Genomic DNA, 10,584 nt, shown 5'->3' on the forward strand with positions numbered 1-10,584 from the left:
TCCTGAGGAGCTACGGGTGCCTTACTTATTTACACCTACACACATGGTGCTTTATCCAGGTGCCGACCGATCCCGTTTGGGACAGCGCTGACACGGGGGTGGCCAGGGGAAGACCAGGGCCTGTCCTACCGCAAAAGCGGGCCTGGGTCTGCTGCTGGGAGGCTTGGGGCGGCGCCCACCCCCCGCTGTAGTTAAGAGGGGAACCCCAGGAGTCCGTTTGCCGACAATTTCAGAGCTTTTTCTCCTCAGAATACCTGAGCGAAATGAAACCACAAGCTACCGAGCTGGCGGAACGCCGAGAGGCCGCCTAGGTGCCTCACCCGGTCTCGCGGGGAAGGACGGACACCCGCTAACCCGCCGAACCCTGGGAAATCGCCTTCCCGGGAAGGGACTACCCATCTCCGGAGAGGCCTACCGGGTGGCCCCCGCCGGCAGCCCCGCCCGCGGGGTGGCCCTCTCAGCCCCGGCCCGGCGAGGCGTGAGGCAGCACCGCCCAGCTCTCGCGATGGCTCCCCGACGCCGTCGCCCGGCAGCCGTTAACGGCCGCAAGCTGGCAGCGCGCTGTTTACGACGGCGTAGCCAATGGGAAGGCGGGGCGCGCGGGCGAGGCCGCGCAGCCCGGCCAATGGGAGGGTGGGGCGGTGCGTTTAAACCTGCGCCGGGGGTAGCGAAGGTCGCTGCCCCTGAGGAGGTCGTGGCGGTGGAGCCGCCATGCCCGGCCGTCCCGACGACTACGAGGTGCTGCTTACCATCGGCGCCGGCTCCTACGGCAGGTGCCGCAAGGTGCGCCGCAAGGCCGACGGCAAGGTGAGGCGGCGGCGGTTGCTGTGGGGTCGGCGACGGTTGCGTGCCCATAGCGGTGCCGTTGCCGTCGGTTTGAGCTGGGTGTTGGCGGCTCTCTGAGATAACCGAGTGGCTGTGAAAGCCCCCGTTCCCCCAGCAGAGCTCCGGCTTGTGTATAAGTCACTCCCTAAAGTGATTTCCCCCCCGCCCCTAGATCTTGGTATGGAAAGAGCTCGACTATGGATCGATGACAGAGGCTGAGAAGCAAATGCTTGTTTCGGAAGTGAATTTGCTTCGTGAGCTGAGGCACCCGAATATCGTCCGGTATTACGATCGCATCATCGACAGAAGCAGCACGACCCTGTACATCGTGATGGAGTACTGCGATGGTGGCGACCTGGCGAGCTTAATCGCAAGGTGCACAAAAGAAAGGCACGTGAAATCTGTTTGTGGCAATTTTGGAGTTCCTGGTGTGAAGTATTTGGGGCAAAGGCACGTGAAATCTGTTTGTGGCAATTTTGGAGTTCCTGGTGTGAAGTATTTGGGGCAATCAAAAGACAAGTGAAATGTATATTTTCTCAATAACTTCTGGACAACTTCACACTTAATCCTTTGGATCCAACAACTCTTTTAAAATATTTGAGGCTTTGTACAAAATTACAACACTGATGGGAGTTGTGCTAATGAATGCACCAACCAATTTAATGTTTATGTTGAAATAGTAAAAAAAAATGAGCTGACTTAATGAGGCTGAAGCTGTTGAAGGGTTTCTGAGTGCAATGCTGTGCATGGGGTTGAAAACATAAACCAGCAAGTCAGTTCTTGCAGACAGGCAGCTTGATCTGTCAGTTCTTCTGGCTTGCCCATCAGTAAAACCACTTGTACCCTATTTGTTGTTCCAACACCAAAATACATGAAAGGAAAAAGCAATTTTGAACATGATGTTAAAAGCTACTTTATGTGTATGCATATAAAGCTTGTGGAGACACCAAGTTGATAAGACTTTATCTTGGTCTAATCTTAGACTTAGTAGACTACGTCTTAAGTATAATATTAATTTTCACATTCTCAGGTTAAACAAGTACATGACACCACATGTGTTATTTTGAGAATAACCTAAAATGGTACTGCAGCTGCCCCTGAACATCAGTGTTTTCACTTAGGGAAGGTTATATTAAAAATCAGTCCTGTCTTGACATTATTGTATGTTCCTTGTCATAAACAGCTGATAAGATACTGTTATCATAAGTGATCAAAGGGACAGATCTCATCACAAAAGCATCAAATTGATATTTGTGTTGTAAGTAATAGAAATGCTGCATATTTGTTAGACTCTCTGGGGGAGGAAGGGAGTCTGCAACCGAAGTCTAGATGTCTTCAACATATTTGGAGTGATTTTTTTTTTAAGTTTCCATTTTAAAAACAGCATATGTAGATGCCTGTTGCTGTTAGTGTTCTACAGAGATGTTGATTCAGTGATGTTTTACAATAGTAGTATTAAAAAAAGTTACAGAACTAAGATTGGCAGTAACTACTTAAACTTATGTATGCTTGGAGAATACGTTTATTAAATAATTTGTTCATATTTCAGGCATTACTTGGAAGAAAGCTTTATTCTCAGAGTACTGACTCAATTGACATTGGCCTTGAAGGAATGTCACAGACGGAGTGATGGTGCAGTGACTGTGCATCGTGACCTAAAACCAGCAAATGTCTTTCTAGATGGCAAGCAGAACGTGAAACTTGGAGATTTTGGACTGGCTAGAATATTGCACCATGACACGAGCTTTGCCAAAACATTTGTTGGAACGCCATATTATATGTCTCCGGTAAGACCTCCCTTCTGTGCCTTATCTTCTCTTTTCTCTTTTTCATAGAGTGTATATGTTCTGGAGACAAGGTTATTTTGAAGTAATTTTCATATCCTTTCTTATCCACACCATCACTGCCTTCTAATTAAAGTTGTTCTTCACTGTATAAGTTTTGATATGTTCTTGGAATATTAGAGACATGTTGGAGTATATTGTTCCTGAAAAGGAACAGGGAAACTAGAGTGCTTTTATGTTTCATAGTGTTAAGTAAAGAGCTTATTTAATTACCTCTTATGCTAGGATTTTAATTTGTAGTGGAAACAAGCAAGAATGAGTTATTTCCCTGATATGGTGCATTTTTTGTGGGAAAGATTAATATTAACTGAAATATGGAGTTGTATCTAGTGAAGACTGGTGCAACATTTCAGTCTTCTACAGTGTAGTACTGCCATAACTTGCTAAAATACTGCTAGTAAGAGTAGCTGTGGAGATTAACTGAGATGGGATCTTAAAAGTAACCCCAGTAAGTAGTTGTTTAATTGAGGTTTGAACAGTAGCTGATGATCCTGCAACAGTAGAGCAATGTTTTAGTTAATGATCCTAAGATTGTGCTCTTTCTTTAGGAACAAATGAACCACATGTCATACAATGAAAAATCCGACATCTGGTCTCTAGGATGTCTCCTGTATGAGTTATGTGCTCTCTCGTAAGTATAGTAGTGTGGTAATGAATGTGGAAATGTAGCTATTAATGCATGTATGATTACATTTTGTATAGATGAAAGCTTAAAGGTTTCAGAGACTAGTCCTAGACTTTTATTTCTGTATTGGTCTTCACATTAGGTAGTCAAGGCAAACCTTTGATTGCAGCTTTATTCTTAGTCTGATACTTTTTTAATCAAAATAAGTCTTGTAAAACTAGTGAAAGAATCAAAGAAAAATGTTCTTCTTCAGACCTCCATTTAGAGCTTACAACCAAAAGGAGCTGGCAGAAAAGATAAGGGAAGGGAAGTTCAGGCGAATACCATATCGTTACTCAGAGCAGTTGAATGAACTTCTCAAAGAGATGCTGAATGTAAAGGTAAGAATCAATTACTTATTTTTTCCACCTATAATTTGAACTAGTACTGAAATATGAGTTTTTCTTCTCAGATACGAAACAAACTGATCTGAAGTAGTGGTTGCTATTACCTTGTCACTGGCAATATCACTAGTAGAGGAAGGAGGGAGGAATTGTGTTTTGAGCCTATTAAATAAAGGCAGCAGCTTAAGTGTTATGCCAGGTTCACAGGATGAAAAAGACTGTTTCAGTATTGGCTTATACAGAATTTCCTAACAGCATACCTAATAAGGTCTTATAACTTCACAGTTAAACTGGTTCCACTATGTTTGGAAGTTGGAAGGGTTTGTTTTGTCTTCATTTTGGATTTTGCTTTATATGGCTAATGTATAACTCGTCCCCCATGGCTGGCATGGGGGTGTTAAGAAGAATACTGCAAGGGACAATAAAGCTGTAACGAGAACCCAAGTCTCCAACAGGTATGGATGCTTCAGGAATCAAGAGACAGGTAGATATGCAGAGTGTTAGATCCAGAACCTACTGACAGTTGCCTCTGTAGGCTCAGCACCCCATTCTGGCTCTGAAAAGAGTGCCTGGGCTGGGAGAGCCAGACTTGCACCTTCTGGAGCTGAAGGCTGGTAGCAGCCTCCTCCCTCAGCTTTTGTCATCTGGTTGTGCTACCCCTTCCTAACTCCATTTTTCTCTGACTTCTCCTTCACTGTATAGCACCTCAGCTGGTTTCTACCTGCAGTGGGTCTTGCTTGGGAATCCCTGGCCTTAATATTTCTTAGTTACAGATGGAACCTGTTGGGTAATGCCTTTCCCTTAGGATTATTGCCGACCTTCTGTTGAAGATATTCTGCAGCACCCCTTGATAGCAGACTTGGTGACAGAAGAACAAAGACAAAATTCTGACAAAAGAGGCCGGAGATCATGGGATGCAGAAAGGCTGCAGCATTCGGATGCTGTAGTGAATGAGCTGAAATGGAAGGAACAACAATTACAGGAGCGAGAACAAGCCATTAAAGAGAGAGAGCGACGTTTGGAGCGTATGATATTCCACTTTGGGAAGGGGGTGGCAATGGGATTCTGATTCAAAAGAATGTGGAAGAAGGAACGGTAGACAGTTTTCAAAACCCTCATTTTAATGCACTAGGATGTTTTAGTCCTGCATTCACTACTAGAATTTTGTCTAAAGACTAAAACAAGAATGCTTGGGCTTACTCATCTATGCTTTCTTCTTTTAAGTTCTTGTTTTAAGTTGCTAAGATATAATTGGCAGTTTGGATATAGAAGTCTGGTTTGGGAAGATTATTAAACATGAGTGGCAATTAGGAAAGTGTACAGAAAAATAGGGTCTAAATATATTGTTCTGCACTGTAGGTTGCTTTTCACTTACTCTGTAAGTTAACATTGGCAATATGAATGTGTAACGTAAGGTGAGCCTGGTGTTGGAGCAAAATATACTGGAGTAAGCTGTCAACTGCTGCTTTTATAAAAGCTGCACCCTACAGGTAGCTTACCTGTGAAACTGTATAGATGGCTGGTGCTCAGGTGTTGGGATTTCCTGCCCACATAAAATACCTCTTTGCATATGCAGTAGGTTCTATAATACAGATTTTAACCATATACATTATTTTCTGAGCTTGAATAACAGCTGCTGCTGTTGTAAATAGGGTGTTTAGTCATAGCTGCGTTAGAGCATCTGGTATCTAAATATTTATATGTGGTGTCATGTGTGCCATGAGTTAATGTGCAGAATAGAAAACTGCTATAGCTTCATTGTTGCAGATATGTCAGAGTTTGTGGGAGTGGGGGAGCATTCCTGGCACTTCAGAGCACTTGTCCAGTGCTTTATCAGTGCATTGATAAATGTGTATCTACACAGCAGTTATCTTTGTTTAGAGCCATAGAAGCAGAAATATGGGTGTATCTGACAGGCTATATTACCGCTGTCTTTTTCTGCAAGAAAATCCATCATGCACAATCACTCTAACTTTAGCATTTACATCTTAACACTGCATACTACCATATTTCTACTTCCAGAGAGAGAACGGGAACTCTGTATCCGAGAGAGACTGGCAGAGGACAAACTTGCTAGGTATCTTACTAACCTATAATTGCCTAGATTAGAAATTCTATAATCTTTCAACAAAAAGCTTAAACCTCTCTTTTCCAAACAGAGCAGAAAACTTGATGAGGAACTACAATCTCTACAAACAGCAGAGGATGTTAGCTTGTGCAGATGGTCCAGGTATGAAAATATGCAAGGAGCCACTTGCACTGATAAATGTGGGCTGGTATGACCAGAAGAACGCCCCTGATGCTCAACATGCTGTACCTAGTTCCATTGTATCAATACAAACACCAGTTATCTCTGCATGGTTCAGAAGAGACTTTTGATTTTCTACTTTGTGAAAGGACTTGATGACAGTCAACCATGAGTACGATTTACCACTGTCAGCAATGCAGTCTTGTGCTGTTTTAAAAGTTAGGTTCTTGTGGTAAGCTAAGGGAAGTGCTGACTTGTGACCCAAACTTTTCTCAGAGCTGTACTTATTTTACTGGATGTCTCTTTATAGACCTTTGACTTAATTAATTTTAATAAAATTGCACTTCTAATTGCTTCAGTTTTAGTTCAACCTTCCAAAAACTTCAAGGTGGGAAACAATATTTGTTGCAAGTGACCCAGCTGTGACTGGTGCATCACATAAGCTCTGAAGAATACAAACTGCTCCAGTTAACTCACTGGAGTGGGGAAAAAAAAAAACAATAATAAAAAAAAAAACCCAGCCAGCTTTGAGAATGTGCTATAATGCTTCCTGACTACCTGTAGTCCAATCTGTTTTATAGTAATTATTACCCTGTAAGTATTTGACACTCAGTTTGGCCTTGGTTGTTCAGTCCTCGCTATCGTAAGAGATGGTATCATCTGTTCATTGCACCCATCTTTTAATAGTAAAAATGATTCAAATATCTAAATGCATTTTGAAATATGATAGGATATTAAATGGCTGGGTGCTAAGTAGTACTCTAGAACAAAGAAATGCGAGCAAGGAGCAACAATCTTCTCATTTATTTTTGATCAGGTAAAGCAAGGCAAGCATGTCAATGCCTCTAATACAAATAAAACTGAAGTGCCTCACACAGCAGGAAAGAACACACCAGAAGTTAGTGGTACTTAAGCTATTTCTAACATTCCTGTCAGTTTTGAGAATTCCGCCTGTCTCTCAACATATTGCCTGACTTTAATACATCAAAGAATACAAAATTAAGAATAAACTTGCCTTGGGCTTTCTGATACTGCTTCTAATACTGGATGACTGAAGGTAAATGAGCTTCAGCATTTGCCTTTGTTCTCTTCTGCATCTCCTACCCCTTTACGTGCTATTTTAACATTAATGGGGTATTAATTTTTGAAGATGAACAGAACCACTTTGAGTAGTTAATACCTCAAGACAGACAATGCAGAACAGTGAATATAGTTATCACATAGGAAGTTCCACCTAAACATGAGGAGGAACTTCTTTACTTTGAGGGTGGCAGAGCACTGGAACAGGCTGCCCAGAGGGGTGGGGGAGTCTCCAACTCTGGAGACATTCAAAACCCGCCTGGACATGTTCCGGTGCAACCTGCTGTAGGTGACCCTGCTCTGGCAGGGGGGTTGGACTAGATGATCTCCAGAGGTGCCTTCCAACCCCTGTCATTCTGTGAGACTGACTGAATCTTGCAGTATCTGTAGATCAATTGATTAAACTTTGTCGAAGTGTTTACTACTCTTACACTTCATTCCATGGTACTCTTGTAATATTGTTTCTAAAATTCTCTCTGTTCTGTTACGAGTATTTCTCCAATATGGTACCAGGATCACTTACTTACATTTGAATGCTCGAATATCACTGTATTTTTCACAACTGGATTGTATCTCATACCTCTTAGATCAAAGTCAGTTGTGTGCTTCACTTCACAGTATAATAGAATACCAAAAATCCTGGTTTCTAAGACAGCGTCCTAGACACAACCCTATTTTTGCCGGGATTTTCTGATTCTTAGGGAAGGATTTAATGTTAAAACAGATACAGCCTACTGATATGAAACTACAAAATACTGAAACATGCACTGGCCTCTGCACTTTGGTCCTTCTCCCGTTTTTGTGCTTATTGCGTCCTTGCTCTAGCCTAATGAATTGAAAATTAAGGCTTCAGCAGCATTAAGATTAGGATAGACAGGCCTTTGATTAAAAAAATTAAAAAATAATAAAAATCATATGTTAAGTTGAGCCTTGTGAAGTTGGTTCTTATGGGAGGCAACTTGGTTGTTTTAATAGCTTTTGATGGTAGTTTTAAACATTAAAAACAAAACAAATTAACTGCCTTTTGATTGTGGCAGTTCTATACAGCTGAAGCATAGCTATACTATGAAAATTCCCATTCTGAAAGCTGCAGTGAAAGTAACTCTTTAATTTTTAATGCACTTAAACTCATTATTCATCAAGTCAGAGCATAGTTTGTACCCTAATGACTTAATACAAGGATAGAGTTGGAACAATGTGGGTAATGTAGAAAGACCACTGGTCAGGCTGGGTCTGCCCCTTCTATGAGGAAAAGACAAGGTTTTTCTGTAGCTGAGAGCCTAATTCTCCCTTTCCCTCTGGAACTGGATTATGTTATTGTATAGTTTCTGTCCTTCAGAAGAAACTCCATGTCTTTTCCCTTATGTCAACTAATTTTTCCTTAGGTGTTGTGAGGTGCACCCTAGAAACTACAAGGGCATATATCCTTTTACCACAATCATTTAAAAGCCATGTTTTCAATTTTTCCTCATAAGAAAAGAAGAATTGTTGCGATGGACTGAGATGCATTTAATTAGATCACTTAAAGCCATAGGTAGAAAGCAAAATGGGTAACAGGGTTAAAAGACCTGAGTAATTAATGCGGAAAGATGCACTAATTCAGTACTTATCTTTTGATTTCTTAAGATAATGCAGTCCTCCCCTTTTCTACAACCAAGAAGAAAGTACACTTTGATGGAAGTGAAGAGAATGCTCCTCCTGTTAATCTGGAAAACTTTCCCCTTTCTAAAGGGAAATGCTCTGATCTCAAAAAACGCCTATATGCTGCAAATCTACGGGCTCAAGCACTGTCTGAACTGGAAAAAAACTATCAACTAAAGAGCAGACAAATCTTGGGCATGCGCTGAAACTGTAACGGATGTAAAGTATTTAACTTTTAGAAGTTGATTAAATGTATGGGAAGATACTTGTACCTCCCTCTTTTAAGCTGGAACCTACTGACAATTTATTTTAACAATTGTTATACAAACTCTTGGTCTATGATAGGTCGTTCATGATAAAGGCATAAGAGATTATATTATGAAAACAGGCAGTTTTGATACCAAATCAAACAAACTGAATTAACTGTATTATTAAAGAAAAAATATTTTGGTCCTCTTTCGGTTTATCATACATTACTCTTATGAAAATATAAAGAGTGAACATTGTAAAACAGGTTATTTTAAATCTGGTGTGAAAAACTTTTCAGATGAAAAATGTACAGAGATTTACAGTCCGTAGGTTAAAATGACGCTGTATGTAATGTACAGTGTTTGATAGAAGAAGTGTTGATATTTTGTATATGTGGAAAAACAGTGGCTTTTTGTCTGCATTTGTAAATATTTTTTAGCTATCAAAAGAATCATAGAATGTGTTGGGTTGGAAGGGACCTTTAAAGGTCATCTAGTCCAACCCCCCTGCAGTAAGCAGGGACATCTTTAACTAGATCAGATTGCTCAGAGATTTTATGCTGTCTCTTCCTACCATGTAGGTAACCTATCAAAGCAGGCTACTTCAGTTGAATGTCTTTGACTAATGAGCAGGATGGGTCAGTGCAGCATAATTGCTGAGTTTATCCTCCTTTCTGTCTGGGCAGCTGAATGGCTTGTCCCTCAGCTCCTGAAAGGCCTGCTTTGGGGCATACATTTGAAATAACACCTTCTTTGGTTTGCCTTGAAACTGTTATAAACTCATCCCCTGAGACTGCTGTCCTGGATGGGACACCATCCAGGGTATTAGCACCTGTGTTTGGGGAGAGGCAATTCTAGTTTGAATAGCAAATCCTTATTTTCTTGAAGCTCATGAGGTATCTCCATCTTTCCGTTCACAATTCTCTGCCAGAGTAGGAGTTTCTCATGGTGTAAGTGTCATGAACTAACGCAGACTCATTAATTTAAAAAAAATCATTTGGAACTCTAATGTCTGACATATATTTTATATAAAGAATTTCTGTCTCTGGGTTGAAATGCCGTAAAACACACATTCTTAGAAAACAGCTGATTTTTAAAACATTTGCTTTCTTATTGGGCTATGAACGTTATCTAAGGAGGTATTCTAGATTTTTTTTACTTGAAAAAAGAGAATCTTACTTGAAACATCAATTTAATGTGGCATATTTGCTGATAGACAAGCACTTGTATTACCAAACAATAGTTCTGCTCTAGCGGGTTCTTAACCACCCAGCAGAGCTTATCATATTTGCTTGCACAGTAGTTAGTGTTTTCATCACAACCTTTGCTTAAAAGAATTAGTCAATTTGGTTTGCTAGTCTAAAACTACCGCTATTCTGGTGGTCATTACCCAGCGCCAGGTGTGGTCGGCAATGTCTGGCAGGTATGCACAGCCAAAGTAGCTGTGCCGTATGGATCAGTGCAGCTTTCCTGCTGCATTCTTTCATACTGTTGAAGATTCTCACATGTATTTGGAGGGTGAATCCCTGCTTTCTCACCATGTTTGTACATTCAGGTTTTTCTGTTCTGTGTCTCAACCCAGATCTGCAATGCAGTTCTACTGGCATTCATGTGGAGCTTTATTGTATAGCCTATAAACTAGCAAAGGGTAGAATAGGCAGTATTCATCTAACCTGAAAAAATATGTAGG

The 10,584-nt window shown here is 41.1% G+C and overlaps 1 protein-coding gene across 2 annotated transcripts; it reads left to right on the forward strand.

Annotated features, from left to right (window-relative positions):
* The first annotated feature begins 615 nt into the window (after positions 1-615).
* NEK2 (NIMA related kinase 2) lies at positions 616-9,102 on the forward strand. 2 transcript variants are annotated; one of them, XM_074579492.1, is made up of 9 exons: positions 616-807; positions 998-1,215; positions 2,375-2,612; positions 3,218-3,300; positions 3,548-3,674; positions 4,483-4,702; positions 5,700-5,754; positions 5,837-5,907; positions 8,632-9,102. In XM_074579492.1, the coding sequence occupies exons 1-9, from the start codon at positions 712-714 to the stop codon at positions 8,850-8,852; spliced, it is 1,329 nt and encodes a 442-aa protein (XP_074435593.1). In that variant the 5' UTR covers positions 616-711; the 3' UTR covers positions 8,853-9,102. The 2 variants fall into 2 exon arrangements, with proteins under 2 accessions (XP_074435593.1, XP_074435594.1); XM_074579493.1 differs by having other exon boundaries at positions 692-783; positions 8,632-8,965.
* The last annotated feature ends 1,482 nt before the right edge of the window (positions 9,103-10,584 follow it).

The sequence above is a fragment of the Larus michahellis genome, chromosome 3, assembly GCF_964199755.1.
Source record: "Larus michahellis chromosome 3, bLarMic1.1, whole genome shotgun sequence".
Lineage (NCBI taxonomy): Eukaryota > Metazoa > Chordata > Aves > Charadriiformes > Laridae > Larus > Larus michahellis.